Source organism: Scatophagus argus, chromosome 22, assembly GCF_020382885.2.
Source record: "Scatophagus argus isolate fScaArg1 chromosome 22, fScaArg1.pri, whole genome shotgun sequence".
In the NCBI taxonomy this organism is placed as follows: domain Eukaryota; kingdom Metazoa; phylum Chordata; class Actinopteri; family Scatophagidae; genus Scatophagus; species Scatophagus argus.
Genome location: NC_058514.1, coordinates 9,436,753 through 9,456,698, shown reverse-complemented (window position 1 = coordinate 9,456,698; position 19,946 = coordinate 9,436,753). Strand labels below are relative to the sequence as shown.

Genomic DNA, 19,946 nt, shown 5'->3' with positions numbered 1-19,946 from the left:
TATTTTTGTTATCAATTGTCGCATCAAAGGAATATCTCCTCCTATGCAGTAGTAAGTTACCTTTTCATCCCGACAGCCCGCGAATGCAACAAAAGCCATAGTAGTTAATGTTGCGTCTAATGTGTTAACACGTTCACCCGCTCCTATCAGCTCACTGTACTGGGAATCCTCTCATGTCCCTGCATCTCCGCGTCTGACTCGCAGGCTGCAGAAATACCGCAGCAGTTCATAACAGGCGCATTAAACATCGGGGAATCCCTCGTTTTATTTGCGCGCTGACGCAAGCGAGCATCAAAAGCCCACATCTTCACGCGAACCACATGCTGATTTCCGAAGGCTGGGACTGTTCCCAAACCTTTTCATATCAAGCACAACCAGCTGGCTTCTTCTTTATCCCCCAACGATGCGTTTTTACCACAGGGAAAACCCCTTCTGCTGCATTTAACTATTGCAATATTTGTGATTTATATTCAGTTTGGTAACTGAAAATTGCTCAGAATTGTGCATTCCAATTGTGACGAGCGTGAAATCCTTTTTGGAAATGTGTCAAGTGGAAAAGGGGCAAAATCCGGATTTATTATTCATTCTCTTTCTTATTAGAAAACGAGACACACATTTCAAATGAACAGCTAATAAACTGTTCAATATATTTTCCTGTTTCGGGTGCTGGTACAACAAATGAAAAACTGGCACACATTTGTCACCACTTCATATTTTACAGTTAAAATTATTTATACGTAAAAAATACTATTCCAAATGGCAAACTGACTGATTCAAAAAGACATTTTAAACATCAGTTGTGTTAACTTTACTATTCTTTACTACTCAGCATTTCTTATCTGATTCTGCAGTTAACATTGAAACAACCAACAATTAATTTGGTTTGTTATTGAAGAAAATAAGGTTTTAATTAAGTCACATAGAAAAACTCCCCCCAACACACATACTGAATTAAAATCAACCCAATAACAGTATTTCTAGAAACAGAAAAACATCACAGTTCTATGTACAAAAAAGATACAAAAAAAAAAACCTTTGACAAACAGCTTTTTAGTAAAAAAAACTGTTGTTAGTCACTAAGCTCCTCCTCATCACTGAAGTACGCGCTCTTTTTAATCCTTGGTTTCTTAGAGTCAGAGGATGTTGAAGCAAGTGCACTATCCTCTTGAGACCCCCGTTTCTCCTCTTCCTCCATACAGGCTTGCTGGATGGACACAAAAAACAAAAAAAAATTAAAAATTAAATAAAATTAAAAAAAATGTGACAATGCTTAAGAGACAACAAAATTGTTTTTAAATGCAGAAAGGCTGCTTTCCATGAACTCAAGTCTCAAACAGCAGTTATTCATGTTTCCTAATTGTCTGATGTAGCATGCTGCTTTTCAGCAGAGATGTTGTAGGTAATATTTGGGTCATAAGAACAAACAAAAGGGTACAAACTTTCCATAGTATATTTCAGTGAATCAGACACAAAATCTTGACTGAAATGTCTGCACTGACTATTTAATTTTCTATATCTGTGCACTTACCTGAAAAGCAATAGCTTGGCTCAGACTATCTAATGTTGGGTCTTCACCCTCTTCTTCACTTTCTTCTTCTTCACTATAAGGGAAAAGATGTGAGCATTACAAGAACAACACAGTCTGCCACAAAATATTTCACAATATCAGCTATAAAATACGTACACATGCTCAGGTTGTTGAGCCTTTTTCTTCTTTTTCTTTTCTTTCTTCTTTGGAGGTTCCCTCTCTCCAAGAATGTTTTTGGGGCACGCATAGCTCAGATGGCCTGTATCCTGTAATGTGATGACATTCACACATAATGAGATGAAATTTGAAAATAAAATTTGACAATTTCACAGGACAAATAATCTTGAACATGCACTGACCCCACATTCATAACATTTAGATTTGTCGGTGTAGTTCCGCCTCCTTATAAACTCTGTTGCTCGCCCATTGTCTATGGCAATGCTCGCCTTCAGTGTTCTGCCAAACAACTGGGAGACAAACACATTTGTAACTCTGATAAGAGAATATCTATTACAGAAAATAACTGACAATGAGACTGCAATGGATGCTCAGACACAGACAATATGTGAAAACTAATGTGAAATATTCTCACCTGTTTATTGTTCACCGCTCTTACACAGTTATGAGCCGACTCCCTGTCCAGAAAGAGAACAAACGCCACCCCTTTACTCCGCCGACTGTCTTTGTCCTTAACAATTGTAACTCTGTAATAAATATGACAGTTACAAGCTTAGGTATAGGTGCCATTACATTACTCCTAGTAAGTATTCAGAGCATCTGAATGATTGTTGCGGGTTATGTGCTCCTAGACTACTTTGTCTGGATTACTAATTGCTGTAAGATAAAAAATAAATTATTACAGACCCGTTACTTACTTTACAACTTTTCCATATTTGGTGAATAGCTGAAATGAGACAAAGTAATCTGTTTCAGCAAGGAATATGCTTGGGTTCAGAGAGATTCAGAGATTGTTGTGAAATTTTTGCCAAACAAAATCCTAGTTTGCATTATTTCACAACACTGAAACAGTGATAAACAACTGTATGGACTAACTTACTTTGTGTAGGTCATTGTTGGTAAGAGAGAACGGCAGGTTCGACACATACACTGTGCTTTTGCTTGGTGCCAAACCCCCGCTCATATTGAGCACATGGGACACACTGTGAAACAAAATAAGACAAAGCCAAATGATCATGAATGAATACTGTCTAATGCACAACCAGCGACTAGCTAGCTTTTTAAGTCCATCGGGCTAGTTATTTAATGTAATGTATTTTAACGTTACTTCGAGCAGCTGATTACAGTTGATACTGACAAGCAAATGACTTACCAACAGAGCCTCCACAGTTTATATAATATCAGTATTTTTTAAAATACAATATTCTGTGTACAAGCTGTTAATTTCGCATACAGAAACAAACGGCATATGTGTGCCGCACGTTGATGACGTTTGCATACTCCTCGTCCAATAAAGGACAGCCATGGGCCATGGCTAGGCTAGGCTAACTAAACGATAGAGGAAGGTGAGATTGTTTTGCTAACTTGTGTGGAATAAATTACGTTTGCAGTGGGTTATTTAACTTGTGTTTATCAAATATGCCATATTTCGCCGTGAATATTTTTCTTCCATATTTGTGAGTCGGCATTGATTATACAACTTGCCCTAAGACTAAATAAAACGTGCAGATGTTTGGAGCATATATGGAGGCTGGCTAGTTAGCAATGCTAACTGTCGTCTCTCCATGGACCTACAATAGTTAGTCAGTTCATCAACACAGAAAATGTTGTCGTTATTTTTGTAACTTAGCGGTTAGGCAGTTGTCGGCGGGGTGCTGTCTAGCTGTTGTTATGATGGATATGGTGTTGCAGGTCCGATTCGCCTGTCAGTTAGTCTGTTCTGCAGAGGGAACCCTCAGCCGGCTCAGTTGTTGCATCACATCTCATGGTCCTCTCTCTCTTATCTTATATTATACTTCCATGCGTTCTAGGTGTTTTTTATCTTTCATTTAACTAACAAAAGATACGTCTATTTTTTTTCTTTGATGGTCTTGATTATCCAGACTCCCAAGAGAGATTCGCTCCCAGTGTCTTAATTATGTTTTTTTTTTTTTTTTTTTTTTGTTATTTTTATCTTTTGTAGATTGTGTTGGAGATCGTATTTGTGTTTTTCGCCAAAATCACAGAAGTCCTTGAGTCCAAAAGTAAGTTAGTGATTTTTCTTTACTGTGCGTTTTTACTGTGTATGTATGTAAATTGAAAATCAGGATACTACATCATAAAATTTCTCAAGCAATACATGCTTAAGTTGGGACAATATTCACTGCATTTTATATTTTGTAAAAATCTTTTCTGAAAAGTAGTCTTAGTATTGCAGACTGCAACAGACTGTGGCTAAAACCGTGCTGTGCTCATAGGCTCATAGTCACTTTTGCTCTTTGCCTTTCCTAGTGACATACAGGAGAGAAAGGAGTGTACGAGAGGTGTATGAAGAACGCTTTTTAACAGAACGGCCGGTGAGTGTGTACAAAGTGACTTCACAGTCTCTTTCTTATGATATCACTCTTACCTTGTGGTATCACATTCAAATATGCACTTACAAACTCAAGTAGGAAGACTTATCTCCCAAGCAGACAAACCACTAGAATCATTTTTTTTGTTCTCTCTGTATATAAACAACATCACTTCTACTTGGAGATTCTGTTATTGTATCAGGTGAAGGTCTTCGGTCAGCAGGTTTCCGTAAGCCATCTAAGCAGACTTAATATCCTTCAAGCAGATGTTGATAAAATACATTTCTCCCAACAACAGTTTGTGGAAACCCCACGTTCATCCAAAAATGTAAAATCATAAGTGTACACATCCTGGTAGGGTCCATACCCACGGGCAACAGGAGCAGTGGAGAGGAGGGGCCCCTTTGGCAGGCCAGAGGATGACTACGGCCGTGGTGGGTACGAATACGAAGGAGGTCCGCGCTTCTTCCCTAATGGAGGAGGCCCACGAAGTTACCATGAGGACCAGAGGGGCTATCATGGTGACAGCCTTCATTTCCCTGCTGAACGCAGAGCTGTTCCACCTTCAAGGAGGGTGAGAACATCAGTGTCACACAATTAACATGTTGTGTATATATATCTTATGTTGGTTTGAGAAAATAAGCAATGTGAAGACATCACTTTGAGCTCTTGGACATTGTTATTGCTTATTTTCCCTTGTTTTCCTCCCGTTTTATAGACTAAATTGGAATTGATCGTGAAAATAACGAGCAGATAAATTGTTAAAGAAAATAACTGTTATTTTGCTCATAGGACCTGTGCTACAGAGGTTTTAAGTTTGGTAGCAAAGGCCACAAAATTGTAGCACAAGTATAAAACATCTGTTACGTCTCTCTAGTGCAGATTATCAAGCATATGACTGGAAAAGGACAGTATGGTTGCCTACTGGGGACCATCCAAACTGAAACCAGAAATTCTTCAGTCAAATTTTCTTTATTTGACTATAGTCACAAAATTTTCTGAAATTTATTTAGGTTTAATCTTTTGACTTAAGTTTGATTTAAATATGTCCTTTTTTTAATGAACTGAGTCTTCATTTATTCCCAAAATGTTGATATTAACAACTACAAATGCACCACACACAAGCATGTGGCTCTGTCTCTACAGCCTTTTTTGTTGATGTTGTAGCACATGTGACATATGTTGCATCATAAAGCCCTGCAGCAGGGATCAAACAAAAATAAATTCAAGTTACTTGCTCAACAAATAAAATAAGAATAAAAAGAAATGGATATAAGCACATAGAGATATGAATACTACTATACACATCAAACTGGCTGACTATACATACAAATTTACACTAACATTTTTATAGCAAATTGAATTAATATGCACACTTGCCTCTGGCCAGCTGAGGGCGCTACAGGTTCACAGTGAAACATCTTGAAGCCATACGGTGTGTACTACATTGTAACCTGTAACATTGTAATATTTGCACATCACTACTTTGACATTTCATTATGAGGGATTTTGTTGCCATATACTGTTCAACTATTTGACTTTCTTTTTTTGATGTAATTTTTTTCTCATGGATTTGTCTTTACCATTGACTAAGTGACATTCCCTCGCACGTTCTAAAGTTCAGGCAACTGTGTCCTCACATTCGTTATCGTATTTTTTTTTTCCTTTGTATCAGTTTGACAGTCATCGATTTGTAACATATTGTTAACTAAACTGTAGGGTGCAAATGACAGCACACATTCAAGTTAAGTCTCAGACAGCCTATAACAGATTTCAGGATTTTTATTTTGGACATACTGAAAAGAAAGTTTCAACAAAGGTCACTATCATGGTTTTTCCTCTTCTTGCAATGTTTTCTTTACTGTATAGGAGGAATATCCTTATAGAGTACCCAGGGAAGACCCACATACAGGACGGCCTATGGAGTTTGGGTAAACTGCCTCCCTTTGTTTTGTTTTATTTTCCCAAGAAGTCCTCTGGCCACACCAATGGGCTGATCTCTGCAGGAGTGGCCTCGGTTTTCAGTATGTGCTTGAACTGTTGGTTGTCTGGCAGTCTCAGTGCTCACCAGGCTCCACACATTTATAAGTTAAATGACTCCTCAGTCTAGCTATCGCTGTTAGCTGTATTTAGGCTACAGCTTAGATTACAAAAATCGAGGTTCCAGATTTTGCCTGACAGGTTTACAATACTCACTCAAGATATACAGTATGTATTTTTGCACAGTGGTGTTATTTTAAATACAGTATAACATAGCTTCGCATGACATGGTAAATAGTTTCAACTTGACTCTCTTATGTTGGGGCCATGTTAAATAAAGAAAAAAATGTATACAGCTGCAAAATAGAAAGTCAGACAAATTACACTGATTAGATTCACCACTTAGCAGGCAGACGGGTGCTTTCACTCCAAACAAACAGTTCGAGCGGTGAAAGGGCATTGAGGTTCGTTCTGAGTCGTTGATTGCTGGTTTGGTATGAGATGGGGTCATGGGTCAGAGGGCAGTTGAAAGGTGGTGGGGACTTAGAAAAAGAGACATAGTTTCGTTATGTGCAAGAGTTACATGGGACAGAAAGTAGCAAGAAATCTGACTCTACTGGTTGTTTGGTTGGTTTGAATAAAGTTAAAATACAACCTGACTAAATGCTCCTTGTGGCCAGGTTGTACAAATTGTTTGTGTAGAGTGTGTACCTGCAGCTGAACACATTTATGTGCTTTTCAGCGCCCGTGCACCACCACCTCACAGCGTTCGAAACCAGGGCATCTACCCAGCGCCCAGATCACTCCCAGAGAGCGGCGAAGACACACTCGTGCAAGCCATCCTCAACCTGGACAGAGGGTACGAGTGACTGCATACTTAATCATTTGCTTAGGTGGATTTATGTGACATCGATCAGCCATCATCTGTGTGTGTGTGTGCAGCTTATTCATTGCAGCCATCAGTGCTGCAGTCAAACAGAAAGGAAGAGCATAATTAGTGTTTATGGTTAGAATAAATACCTACATATGTTTAGGCCTCATTGATATTTTCATTTTCTAACCCTAAATAAGGGAAGAAAAGATACTCATATCAGTAATTAAATTCATCAGTCTAAAACGTGAGATGTGCTCGCTAACGTCATATCTCAAATTCTCAACCTAAAGTGTTGCTCAACCGCAATTACAATATATCTCTAGTTGTGTGTTGTTAGTGCTGTACTGTGACTCTCACTGTGCTAGATGGCAGCATTGTGTTATGTTGGCATATTTAGAGGCTTTGAAACAAGTATGGTAGGAGTTAGTTTGGAATTTGACGTACAGATGAGGAAGAGGGACTAATTTGTCATTTGCGCACTTCACCTCTGCTTCTCTAGGGAAGACAGAGACCACTACAGAAGGAAAGCAGCCCCGTTCCCTCCGCTCAGAGAGCGATCCCCGGTACGCCGCGAAGTGGCCCGTTCCCCCCATAGTCGCTCCGGCTCCAGCGTCAGCAGCAGAGGCTACTCACCAGACAGAGCGAAGACTCTGCCTTTTCCCACACAACAAGGCAAGAGTATGTAGAACTTAGGATTTCCCTTCCCCTGATGCAGTGAGGAGCTCTTTTAAAACCCCTTTGTGCACAAGGGGAATTTAAAACTGGGAATACAAGATTTGTAGTTGGGTTTGACACCTCCTAAAATGTACACACGGATTAAATTTCAGTATAGGCTGATGGAACCTGCTCATATTCACTGGCAATGCGTCCAAAGCATTTATAGTCACTGCCTCCAATTGCAGTGATAGCACTGACTGAGTGCAACAGCATTTTAAGTGAATAAAAATGAGCAAGGCCCTTTAGTAAAAGATTGGTCAGACCAACCACTAAGAACGAGGTCTACATTCAGGACAGTCACTCAAAAAAATGTGTATTTATTGTCAAGAACTCTTCATTTTCCTTGATTATTTCAATTTCTTATTGATTGATAATCTGGCTGACTGGATTTTCAGGTGTGGATGGTCCAGAGGGTCATGCGGGTGTTGCTGAGCACCTCTGGGGGGCACTCTTTGCTCAACAGAGTGGACATGACACTTTGGGTCTGTACATTGAGCCATGTGAACGAGCATGGATGTGGGTGACACAGAGCTGGTTTGTCGTTCTTTGTGCATCTCCTTGCGTCCTTGTCATGTCAGAAAGACAAAAGAAACGTCATGCCTTCCTATGAACCAAAGATATCCGCCACTAAGTCTTGGAAGGATGCAAGGAGGGTTTAGGACCGAAAGAATTCAAGTTTAAACCCACTGAATATGATTAAACATATAAAACCCAATTTAAGAAAACAAATTGAAAAAGAATTTCAACCTCGGTAAACTCTGATGAAATTCTGTCACCCAGGTCTTGTTGGCACTTTACACAGTTCCAATACTACTATCTGCAAATATATAAAACATTTTTGCCGTGGGTCTAAAGCAGTTTGTGAAGATTCAGGTTCTTGTCCCCAGCAAATGAGATGACGCTTATGTTGTCCCATATTATTCTAAATTCAGAAGTGAGTGTGTGCATCACACCTAATAAATTATATTTGTCTGCTTAAGAAACATTGATGACGATAATGTGTCCAAACATTCTTTATCAAAGCTGTTTGACCATATACTCATAAAAGAGCAGATATAGCAGAGTTAAAATGGCAATTTGAATGTCAGTGTCAGACCATGTCAGATTACTGTGTATCAATATATTTATTGCTCGTATTGACCCTGTATGACTTTTCAAAACTTGTTTCCTCTCAAGCTACTGGCAGTGAATCAGTGAACTGTAAAAAGGTGCTGAAGTATCTCCTTGTTCATTGTGTGTTGTTTTGAAGTTTGTAGATCTCAACCTTTTTGTAGAAGTGTCCATAAGTAATGCAGTGTAATTTAGATATGCTGCCATCCTCAGTGCTGGCCTTCTTTTAAATCTTTATTTGATTGGTGCTTTGTTACTCATGAAATGAGCTTGGTGGACCTCAGATTGACATTGATAATGCTTGTATGGCCTAAAAATGTTTTGTAATGTTTTCAGAACCTCTCGAAAGCACAACACATCATTAATCATATTTATAGTGAAGCATCAGAGTGTGCTTTCTAGATTGCCGTATAAGAAAGCCTAGTTATTTTGTACACAGCAGGTAACCTTATGATTTGGTTTTCCTGCAGGGTATGAAGAGGCTTATTCTCAGATAAAGATGACTGGTAAGTACAGTTGAAAGTGAAAGAAAGTGAAAGTGACATATTTTGTCATTGGAGGGAACTCACTCCAACGAAATTTGTGCTCTGCATTTAACCCACCCAAGTGACGTGCACACACACACACACACACACACAGCAAACCCGGGGCAGTGGGCGACCGCGTGCAGCGCCCGGGGAGCAGTGGGGGTTAGGTATCTTGCTCAAGGGTACCTCAGCCATGGACACCGGTACAGGGAATCGAACCAGCGATCCACCGGTTACGGGTCCGACACCCTAACCGCTGATCCACGACTGCCCCCACTGCCCCCACAGTTCAGTATATTTGTTGTATGCAGGGCAGAAAAGTTGCATCAAATGCCATTTGATAGTGGTTTTTTATTTCTAATTCTTGAAGTCTTGAGAAATCAGACTATTTAAGCACTACTTCTGCATCATATTGCGCACAGTGTAGCCATTTCATTCTTCATTTATTGGTTATTTTTTTATATGTATTTTTTTTCCCTACAAATTAATGAAAGCAAGATGAAATGACAGGCAGACGATTTGTTTTGGAAAAATACAAAGGTTACAAATGTTAACCTGAACCTTATTCCCAGTTTGGGTAACCCGAGAGAGACAGAGAGCGTTTCTAATGTGTCCAGCAGCAAGCCTTTCTCCCCGCTCTGTCTGCCACTTTGTCAAGCCTCATAAAGATGCCACCAGGTCGTGTGTGGAAGAACAGGGAAAGGGTATAGGATGTCTGATTAATATTCCTGAAGCCAGAGCTTCCACCTTGGGGCGTCTTTGTTTCATAGCAAGGTCCTCAGTGATCATATTTGTTGGTAGACTTGGTCGGTTGCCTACAAATCCTTGGATGGCTGAGAAAAGTTGATGCAGGAACAAATGGCAAGTGAGCAAGGAGGTGGTATCTGATTGATGATCCTGTACAGTCTGTACAAGAGTGTGAACCAATCATAAACCATCTGTTTCTTGAGCGTTCCAGATGTTCTAGCCTAAGTAGCTAGCCTCGAACCAAACATCAACACCTTTCCAGAGCCCTGATTACCAGAAGCACATACTTACTTTCCCGGCATACTAAATAGTCTGTTTTCCATTTCTGCTTCCCGTTATTTTCTGCTTTCTCTGGTTCATCATTTTGTTTTTCCAAATCATTATTTTTATACTTCACTCAAGTCTTACTTTCAAACTTTTTTTAATCCTTTTCTCCAGACAAAATTCCTGGCCTATCAAGAGAAGGCTCCCCACACAGCGCAACCTCAACCAAGGTGAGCACAAGTAAAGCAAATGGGTATCTTTAATATATTAGGTCCCCAACTCCAATACTTTTAAGTTTACTTGAATGAACAAGAACGTGACACAAGCTTTTTTTGTCTTAACATCATAAATGCAGCAGTTCAGTCCCAAATGTATTGTGGAGTGTTCTGTTTGTTATATGTCGTGGACTTTGTCACTATACGGCAGGATGCATCTGGAACTTCTTAAATTCCATCCTTCTAATAAGTGTTTAGTCCCATTGAAGTATGTTAATGGGTTTTAAAGTGGCCCTCACGCAGAGCATAAAAGCCATCAGGCCTGTGCTTTGTTTACCTGTGTTGTAAGCAGACTTCAATCACTTGTAACTTGTAATGGTGTAGGAGAGAGAGGGCTCCAGTGTCGAGCCGTCCTCCCTAAAAGAGCTCTTGTTTTTAAAAAATACTTTTGCTGTTTTGAGTAAGTGTTGAATGTAGATCTCCCCTGCCTGTTTTGCAAATAATAGCTTGTTTTGCTGATATCACCCATTTACAGCTATGCAGAGAAGTGTAAATACAATCAGATGTGATTAGGCGCAATGTGTTTGGCTGTGGCCACCCAGAAGTGAAGAGGCTAACTCAGTAGCCCAAGTCATAGCTTTATCACAGTATCTTAGCCGCAAAGCCAGGAGAAGTCCCCGTGGAAATCAACGGGATGTGTGTGTAGACCGTTTACAATGAACAATCGTTTCCTTTTTCTGTTGAAGAGTATGACGGACTGTTTGGTTGCAGAGAGTGGCTAGCAGATGTTTTCTGCTTGTGGGAGATTGATGTGTAAAGTAAGGGTCACAGGAAAGTCCAGTGCATGTCATGAAGGATGGACAGCTGATGGGGAAGATTTCCATGTTAATGATTTATGAGTGCTCACATCATGAGAGTTTAAATTAGGCGATTAAGAGGCAAGTCGGATATGTTGCAGCAAATCAAATCAAACAAATCAAATGTTGTTCAGCAAGACAAAGACATTAAATAAAATTATAATTAAGTAAAAACCACACTCTGATTATTTGGTATTTTATGTGGTGTTAGTAATGGTGCTTGCTTGGTTATGTAGAGGCTACCATTGCATTCTGTCCCAGAGAGACAGCCAACTATCAGCTAACGCAAGGGAGCATGTATCAAGTTCGATCGAGCTCTTGAGAAAGCCACAGCAAGCCCAAACTAAAGCTAAAACAAAATTTACTCATTACTTTGTCACTAGCTCTTATCTGCAATAGGAAAATACAGCTACAACAGCTTCCACTCTTCTGGAAAGACTTTCCACAAGATTTTGGAGTTTTTCTGTGGGAATCTTTGTCCATTCATGCAGTAGAGCATTTTTGAAGTCGGGCATCAGTTTGAAAATTTTAAAACCCTTTTCTCAGCTGCGCTGCTTCTGTAACCGCAACAGCTGTCCTGTGTTTGTGACTCTGTTTTAGTTAAGGCAAACAGCCTGACATTACCATCATGTGCAAAAAGTCGTTTTGATCAAAAACCCCATAAAACAGCATCTTTAAAAGCTGCTTTACAGTCTTGAAACAGTCTTTATCTCATTAATGGGCCTTAGATCTTTTTCTGAACATGCTGGTAATAATATGTATGTTGGCTTGATTTGGGTTTTTTTTTTTTCTACTGGAATGACATGGTAGGCACTCGGATAGCTTGCTAATTATGTCAGATATCACAAGGTACAAACATAGTGCTTTTCACTCCTCTTCACATATGTTTTTGCAAAAATCACCCACCACTACTGCTGTAATGAAAGTTAACAAAGTGCCCCACCCCGTCACATACGTGGACACACACATAAACATACTGCTGCTTTTTTCTGTGTTTGATCTAGCCTGTGGTGCGTTGTTGTTTTCTGTTCTGGGGGCACAAACCTGTAACCTTGGCCAAGATGAAAGGCCTGTGGTGTGCCCCCAGTAAAGCTTGCACTTATGGCCCCAGCCACTGCCTGCTGTGGAGATTCAGCAAACACACACACAGGCTTTCTGGAGCCAAACCAGACAGAAGAGACCAAAGACGGGAACTAAACAGCAGCTCCAGGTCTGGCTGTGAGCCATGGTGGCCCTAGTGGGTGGGAAAGCTTGTCCTGTAATTGAAAAGGTTACCAAAAGGTTTTATCTCAACACAGGGCATCAAATTCTTATCAATTACATGATAAAGCTTACCAGCTAAGTTAATTGCTGAGATCTGTTGGCATAAACAGGACAGAAGAACACCAAGTGGTCAGGGGATGTTAGGAGGTTGCCATGCTGGCAGCGTGGGATGGCAATGGGATGGCTCTGCAACTATTGAATAACAGCTGTAAAAATTTAGTACAGACATTCATGTTTGCCACAGGATGAACTGTAATAACATTGTTGATACCCTTAAGTTTCCTCAGTGCTATCATCAACTCAAAATCTCAAAAATGATTTCTGTATAAAATCTAGAGACCCTTCCCCCAGTACTGCCTCTGAGCTAGACTGTTAGTTTAGTGTCAGTTATTAAATTTTAGCATGCTAATATACTAAGACGGTGAATATACCATAGTCAGTATTACATTTGCTAAACATCAGCATGCTAAGCTTGACATTTCGAGCACGTTTCCATTAGCGTTTAGCTCAAAATGCTGCTGTTTCCAAACATGTTTGGCAGGTTATCAGTGGCAGTTAAAGATGCAAGCCACCAGATCATTTGTTAAAGCGCAGTAATTATGGATCGCTATCAGTTCTAATTTGAAATGTCAGCTCAGTGGACCAAGCAGAAAAATAAGAGAAATACTAAAACTCTAATAACCTTTTTTTAAATTCATTTTTAGTATTACATTGACAGATTACTCATACCTCCCGATGGATGACATTTAATTTTAATCTAGTTTGCACAAACTGTATCTGCCAGGCTCGATACAGAATGGTGTGTATTGTAACATCCCCTAGAGGTTGGGCTGTGCCCAATGAGTTGAGTTGAAAGACTCAGACAGGGATTTTTTTCTAAAGAGGCGATGTGATCTTTCATACGCGCACAGACGTACACTTCTTTCCCAAGCATCGCTTCAGGGAGGGAATTGGAAGGAGAAATAATTGGATGATGCTTTATGAGTTGCGCTTTTTATTTTAGACCACACTCGACGCTGTGATGTACTATCTCCTGTAATTACTTGCATCAGTCTTGTAGAGATTTAATATGACTTAGTCCCTGGCCTGTCTCCCTTAATGTATGAGTGGACTTAAGTCATGGCTGGGCAGTTCTGCTCCCTGGCCTTCCAACTCTAATAGTATCAGGAAATGAGCAAAAGAAATTGAGCAGTGATCCAAGTTGGCCTCATTTCTCCCCTTTGCTCTTTCTTCTGGCTTTCACAGTAATACTTTTGGGTACTGGAGTTTCCAGTCTACCCATTAGACGGCTCATCATGGCTTGTCTGGCCAGATTTCCTATTAAGATAGAGAAACAGCTGAAATGTAGATTTACATAGAGAAATAGGTTTCATGTTGAGCCATGTTTTAGTCACAATTAGAGTGGTGCTAAATATGAATATCCACATCCGTTGTGCAGATTCATAGTCCTATCTCCTGTAATTCCTTTTGCAAATTTCTGATTCTTTGATCAGTTGTAGATGAGAACAGATCTACTCTGTGTATATAAAGATGTGGTTGATGAGGCGTACAAAAGGATGAAGCTAAGATATACTGGAAAGTTAAGCAGTCAGTAGGTCAGGTCATAGCATCATGCATTACTGTCTGTGGGCTGTGGGTTCTTAAAGCATGTACTCATGTGTTTATACTGTAGTTGTCTCTGAAGTTACCTGCCTTACATTTCTTTAAAAAAAAAACGGCATTTCACCCATGATGAAATGCTTTTTTAAATTTACCTTAGAGCAACAACTCACCCCTTTCTGTCCTCTCCTTTTAGGAAGAGAACCATCCTCCCGAGGGAGAAAAAGAGGAGCCGCCGGTGGCTCCAGTTGTGGAGGAGAGCCAAAAGTTGTCTGCTGAAAACATTCAAGAGCGACGAGCCTTGGCCATCGCCGCCAAAGCTCAGGAGATAGAGAAGGTACTGATCCAACTTTGATGTAGTTAAATTCAATACAAATACAATACAATGAGCCAGACTGCGGTAGCTTCCTCTGAAAATAACTCAAACTCATTAGCTTTCTGTAATTTATAATCACCCAGTTTCTGGCCACACGCTTAATCAATATCACTTTCATTCCTCAGCCAACGTGATTTGCTTTTAAATTTGATTCATCGCTGATTTGAATAGATATACTATATCTAAAAATCTTTATTGGTATTCTTGTAGTATTTGTAAAGGAAACAGTTTTATCTCAGTAGTGATTCATTTGGAAAATCACTGGATTTACGATCCTCTTATAACATGCTGGAAATTTGTAAGAAATTTCTATAAATGTCAACTTGGTGCACGCGTGACACATAATGTAACATTGGCAAATGGCCCCAAACATATGGTGGCCTTGACTGCTCTGACTCACACATAGATTTTCCCTTTTTTTTTGACTGGATAGGCATTACTGGAACAGCCACCTATTATGTTCCTAACAAGGCAGGAAATTAACTTTCCTGTCCACCAGTCACACTGGTGGTTACATTCCCAAATTCACCAAACTTCCAGCCAGATATCAGTCCCAGAACACCATTTAAGTGATGGGTAATTATCTTCCAAAGTAGCTGGTTGCCAGATTTATCAGCATATTCCTGTTGGCCCCTAATCTCCCATGCTGACTGCCATAACTGCAACAACTGCTAATTATACCCTGCACAAACTTAATAACCCACATGGTTCAAACATCACAACTCTCCCTCAGTGTTTGATTCATCTTTACAAATGCACACACACACACAGCGCTGCATACGCACTTGCATAATTTTTGCTGTACAGAAACACATAAGCAAAAGCAGAAAGTACACCCCAGACGTGGTATTGGTTTGCGTGTACAATAAATTGGGAGGCCGACCGCTTAACAGAGCTGAAATCACCCCAGGCTCAAGGTTCCAGTTCTGCTCAGTTATCTAATGAAGGCCATTCCCGCACCAGTGAGCACTACCACTGCTTTACTGGGACCATTAAACCTGAGCCAGCTCTGCCCTGGAGGACACACCGCAGTCTCGCATATAGCTGTGCTTCGGTGCCTATAGGCCGTTACAACAATGCTGCTGCTGACGCTGCAGCTTCTGGACTGTTTTATTTTCTGCCATCTCTCTCCACTTTCTCCTCGCGGTCTTCTCAGCTTGATTGTGTGAGCTTTATTTCATATTTTCACCTATTATTAAAAGTTCGAACGTTTAATTTCATGCATAGTTTGGAAAGGGGTCAAAGTCCATGCAAAGATGAACCTTTATGTATTTTAATCTAGCCTTGATGTCAACAATGACATCTTTCCTCTGCCAGTGTAAGCTATTTTTCCTACTCTTGTACCTTTCTTTGGCTTTTGAGATATTCAGATTAATTGCATGAAGATTGTCTGTGACTTGGCGGTCCTCACCGTCATGAAAGGGTAGCTTGATTAGTCATGGTTTTAAGTGAAGTCAGCCCTTGTTCCTGTCACACACGCAACCATGCCAGAAACCAGAAGTTTAGCAATCAAAAACCAAATTCCCCAGCATTTTCTTGCTTATTCTATGTGCTTGTGTTGGGGGGGGAAGGAAAGATGAATGGCAGTAGAAAGAACCATCTAAAGTCTGTCTTGTTGTTTGTTAGTAAACACCTTAACCCTTTTAAAACCTATGTAAACGTCAATCACAACCTTAGAGAATTGCTTTCACATGAGGTTGGATACCTGCCAAAGTGGCAAATGGAAAAATGTATAAGCACTTGTCTGGTGGCTGGTATTCATTTCCCACCGTGCCCAGAACACACGGCGAAACACTCTGAAGACTCTTTTTCGGTCTGAAACAACAAAGTCACTTTCACATGCACTCTGCGAAGTCGTGGCAGCACTTCTGTTGTGGCAGCCCCTCGCGTTCAGCCGCTTGACAAGTGTCGGCCAGATGTTTGGCTTTCTGCGCCCAATCTGGTCTAGCCATCTCTTCTAAACACACAGACACAAACACACCCCAGTCCAGTAGCTCCCCTCAAAAGCTCACCAACTGTCTCTGCACTTTGCACATATCACACACTGAACTTCCTGTCAGGGGCCAGACACTGTGCTGGGCAGCAGTGTACCAGCCCCTCAGTGTGTGTTTGTGTAGCTAAGTGAAGCTGATCTGCTGAAATTCAACCTGAACCCCATTTTCATTGTCAAAGTTGACTTTGGCTACAGCACAGACTAACTGGTTAAAGTGAGTGACAAGGCATGAAAGGCTGTAGAGGGTATGATGTTTTATTTTTTTGTGGTCCAGGCTGTGATACAAAGGGAGTTTTATTTCATTTGTCGAGGAATCTAAATATATTTAGCTACAAGACAGACAGCCAGACAGATCCAGCCTCAGTGGGGTTTTTTTTTAGGTTCAAAGATGGCAGAGCTGGACTCAGGCCTCGACTTTTTCTGTGATGCCAGGCAGGCTCACTCACTCGCTCCTCATCCTGTTTGAACTGACTGGCGAAAATAAAGTTTAAAGAACTTTTCAGTAGCAGAGATAGTTCTGGATCAACCCCACCCCAAGGTCGAGTGCTGGTCCTTTCCTTCCTGATTGGATAACAAGGGAGGGATTTCAGGAAGTGCGTTTGAATACAGGAAGTACATTTTCAGCACATTGTTATCTAGGAACGACTTTCCCTGCTTTCAGAGAAGTTGTTGTCAGCCCACTTGATTGGATACTTCCTCTAAAAAGTTGATAAATAAATTCCCTGTCCTCCGTTATCAGCTGTTGAATGAAATGTTGGGACATTAAAGATTAAAAGACAATGCGCTGTTGTTAAATTCAGCGCGGTAGAGCAAGTTTTTATCACAGGTTTTCCTTTTGTGCAGACTGTTGTGTAACATCTTCCACTTGATGTTTAATTGCACACGGGGAATGTATAGCAACGCCCAAAGGAAGTGGTGTGTTCACTTTACCTCAGCACAGTTTCCTTAAACTGTGTGTATGTTCACCATAAAATGATTAATCCTATTGTTAGATTGAGGTCACCTTAAGAGGTAGAAACTGCACAGAAAGTTCCGATAGTGTTGACTTTATTTCAGAAGGAAGCAGTAAAGATAAGTTAGAATTATATATTTCTGAAATACATTTCTGTCTAGAAACTCCCTGTTTGCAGAAATATGCACCAGTGGAAATATTTTTGTTTAGTGGAGATTTTGGAAAGATGCTATCTGTTGTTGCAAGTATATTAACTGTGAACATTGTGAAAAGCCACAAATAAACCCATGAGTGGCAACACCCTAGAGCACAGAAGCCTCTGTTGGTATCCGGTGAATGACTGACACTCACCCTTGCCTGTCCTAATTTAACACACATGCAGTGATCCCCACACAGCCCCTTGTGTCTGCCTGCAGCACAGTGGCTTGACTATCTCACTGAAGGATTCATGGGTGACTTAATATGTAGCTGTGTCGATTCGTCAATTCACTCGCACTTTGTCAGGCAGGAGAACTGACCAACAGATGGAGGGTAAGAAGAAACAAGGCACAGAGAAACTAAAGGAAGAACCGTATCAAAAAAATAGTGGAGGGACAGATGGAGCCAAACAGAGAGAGTAGAGGGCACCATACCACAGAGAAACTGAGGTGTGTCCCTGAGGTCTGTCAGTGTGGACTTTTTGGAGAGAAATAGAGTATAACACTGTCCAGTTAGAAAAGGTCCTCTTTTTTTTTTTTTTTTAGCATTTCATGCCTTAATTAGATGGTGATAGTGGAGGGACGAGAGGAAACGAGGGGCAGAGAGATATAGTAATGGTCCCCGGCCAGATTGGAAGTGTGGCTTTTGCAGCCTCATGATGAACATCGCTAAGCCTCTGGGATCTTTTAGAGTCAAACAAATCCTATAAATAATTTTTTAAAAAGTTAGACTTTAGTTTCTTTTTTGTAGAACTGATATGAAAAAAATAGATACTTTATTGATCCGAAATATTACCATCAGGTTCAGTGGCTATATTGTTTGCTCATGCAAAACATCATTAGTTAAACACAAATCTGTTTTGGTATTTTGCAAATCAAAGCAGCTTGTGTGGCAGTAGTGGGCTCCCTCCAATGTTTTATGAGACATTTGAGGCTCGGTGTGAAATGGCAGCTCCCAAACAAGATACCTCTTCCTTATTGTCCTGCTAACACCTGTTAAAAGCCTCTGAGGCACCACTAAATTGGGGTTTTATAGGCTCTTGGGCTACCCTGTCCTACATAAAGGGCCCTTATTAAACTTGAGAGGAGAAGTGTTTATCTTTTGACACTACATGATGTGTGTTAACACCAGAATGATCAACTCAGGCTCAATGACGTTGGAATATTTACACCTAGGCGCCAGGTAGAGCAGGAAGGAAACAGCTTTTCATCTCCTCAGTTTAACAGCATTTCTCTCATACTGTTTGACCTCTGCCTGTTGACACTTTTGAGTCCTAGAGCTTCAAAGATGTGGGTCGAATTGTGTCTCCTAGAAATATTTGAAAGAAGCCTTTTTGTTCATGTGAAAATCTCTTCTCGTTCTGACTCTTATTCTTGTCCGTTTCCAGATATACCGTCAGGACTGTGAGACATTTGGCATGGTGGTAAAGATGCTGGTGGCTAAAGACCCCAACCTGGAGAAGCAGCTGCAGGTACCCCTCAGGGAGAACCTCGGGGAGATCCGCGAACGTTGCCTGGAGGACCTCAAACACTTCATCAGCGAGTTGGATGAGGTGGTTCGGCAGCCAGAACCTTCGGTCTGTGACTCGACTACCCCATCAACAGCCCTAACTGGTCATAAACTTTCAAAGACGGGAGTCAATCACAGCTCATCATACTGACATATTGGCCTGACTTGCTCTCTGTGAGACTCAGAATGGGTGGATTGACCTCTGAACGCGATGGATATCTGAGATGAATTTAGGATTGCTGGACTGAACCGACTACAGCACAGCAACCTGAAAAGCAGCTCAACATGGCAAAGATGCAGTGTTGCATTTTCTGTTTGGATGAACAGTGTTAGTTTGGAACAGACCATTTTTACTTTAGGTTCTTTGTTAATATAAAATGTTAAGCTGTTCTGTTCTGATCTTGGCAAAAAACACGTTATTTAAAAAAAATGCCTGTCTCACTGTGGAAATGGTCAACATGGGTTTCATTATTTAACCTGTTTTGATGAAAATGTGTTGTTAACAATAGACTTCTCCAGTATGACTCACACTTCTACAGAAGGACAGGCTGGTTAAGACGTTTTGTTTTGTACAATTTTTTTTGTAGCAGTCAGATGTATGACCTGGTGCTGCTAAATGTACAGTTCTACAATAAATTTGTACTGTGTAGAAATGCCAACTTTGTCATGAAGTTTTGTTTCTGAGCAGCACAGAAGCAGAGATGAAATCTAAGCTGAAATAAACTGT

The 19,946-nt window shown here is 40.5% G+C and overlaps 2 protein-coding genes across 4 annotated transcripts; one reads left to right on the top strand and one right to left on the bottom strand.

The window, feature by feature from the left end:
- Window positions 1-816: 816 nt before the first annotated feature.
- On the bottom strand, window positions 817-3,000 carry zcrb1 (zinc finger CCHC-type and RNA binding motif 1). The gene is made up of 8 exons (XM_046378677.1): window positions 2,859-3,000; window positions 2,586-2,688; window positions 2,404-2,432; window positions 2,121-2,232; window positions 1,888-1,995; window positions 1,685-1,794; window positions 1,529-1,601; window positions 817-1,204 (listed from the first exon to the last, which is right to left on the bottom strand). Exons 2-8 carry the CDS (start codon window positions 2,667-2,669, stop codon window positions 1,070-1,072), a joined length of 651 nt encoding a protein of 216 aa, XP_046234633.1. The 5' UTR covers window positions 2,670-2,688; window positions 2,859-3,000; the 3' UTR covers window positions 817-1,069.
- pphln1 (periphilin 1) lies at window positions 2,946-19,878 on the top strand. Of its 3 annotated transcripts, none has more exons than XM_046378676.1 (11): window positions 2,946-3,051; window positions 3,669-3,729; window positions 3,977-4,041; window positions 4,397-4,612; window positions 5,908-5,969; window positions 6,761-6,877; window positions 7,392-7,570; window positions 9,190-9,225; window positions 10,432-10,487; window positions 14,388-14,528; window positions 19,098-19,878. In XM_046378676.1, coding segments are annotated over exons 2-11 (1,146 nt in total). In that variant the 5' UTR covers window positions 2,946-3,051; window positions 3,669-3,728; the 3' UTR covers window positions 19,371-19,878. The 3 variants fall into 3 exon arrangements, with proteins under 3 accessions (XP_046234632.1, XP_046234630.1, XP_046234631.1); XM_046378674.1 differs by lacking the exon at window positions 2,946-3,051 and adding an exon at window positions 3,152-3,473; XM_046378675.1 differs by lacking the exon at window positions 2,946-3,051 and adding an exon at window positions 3,159-3,473 and having other exon boundaries at window positions 7,392-7,564.
- The last annotated feature ends 68 nt before the right edge of the window (window positions 19,879-19,946 follow it).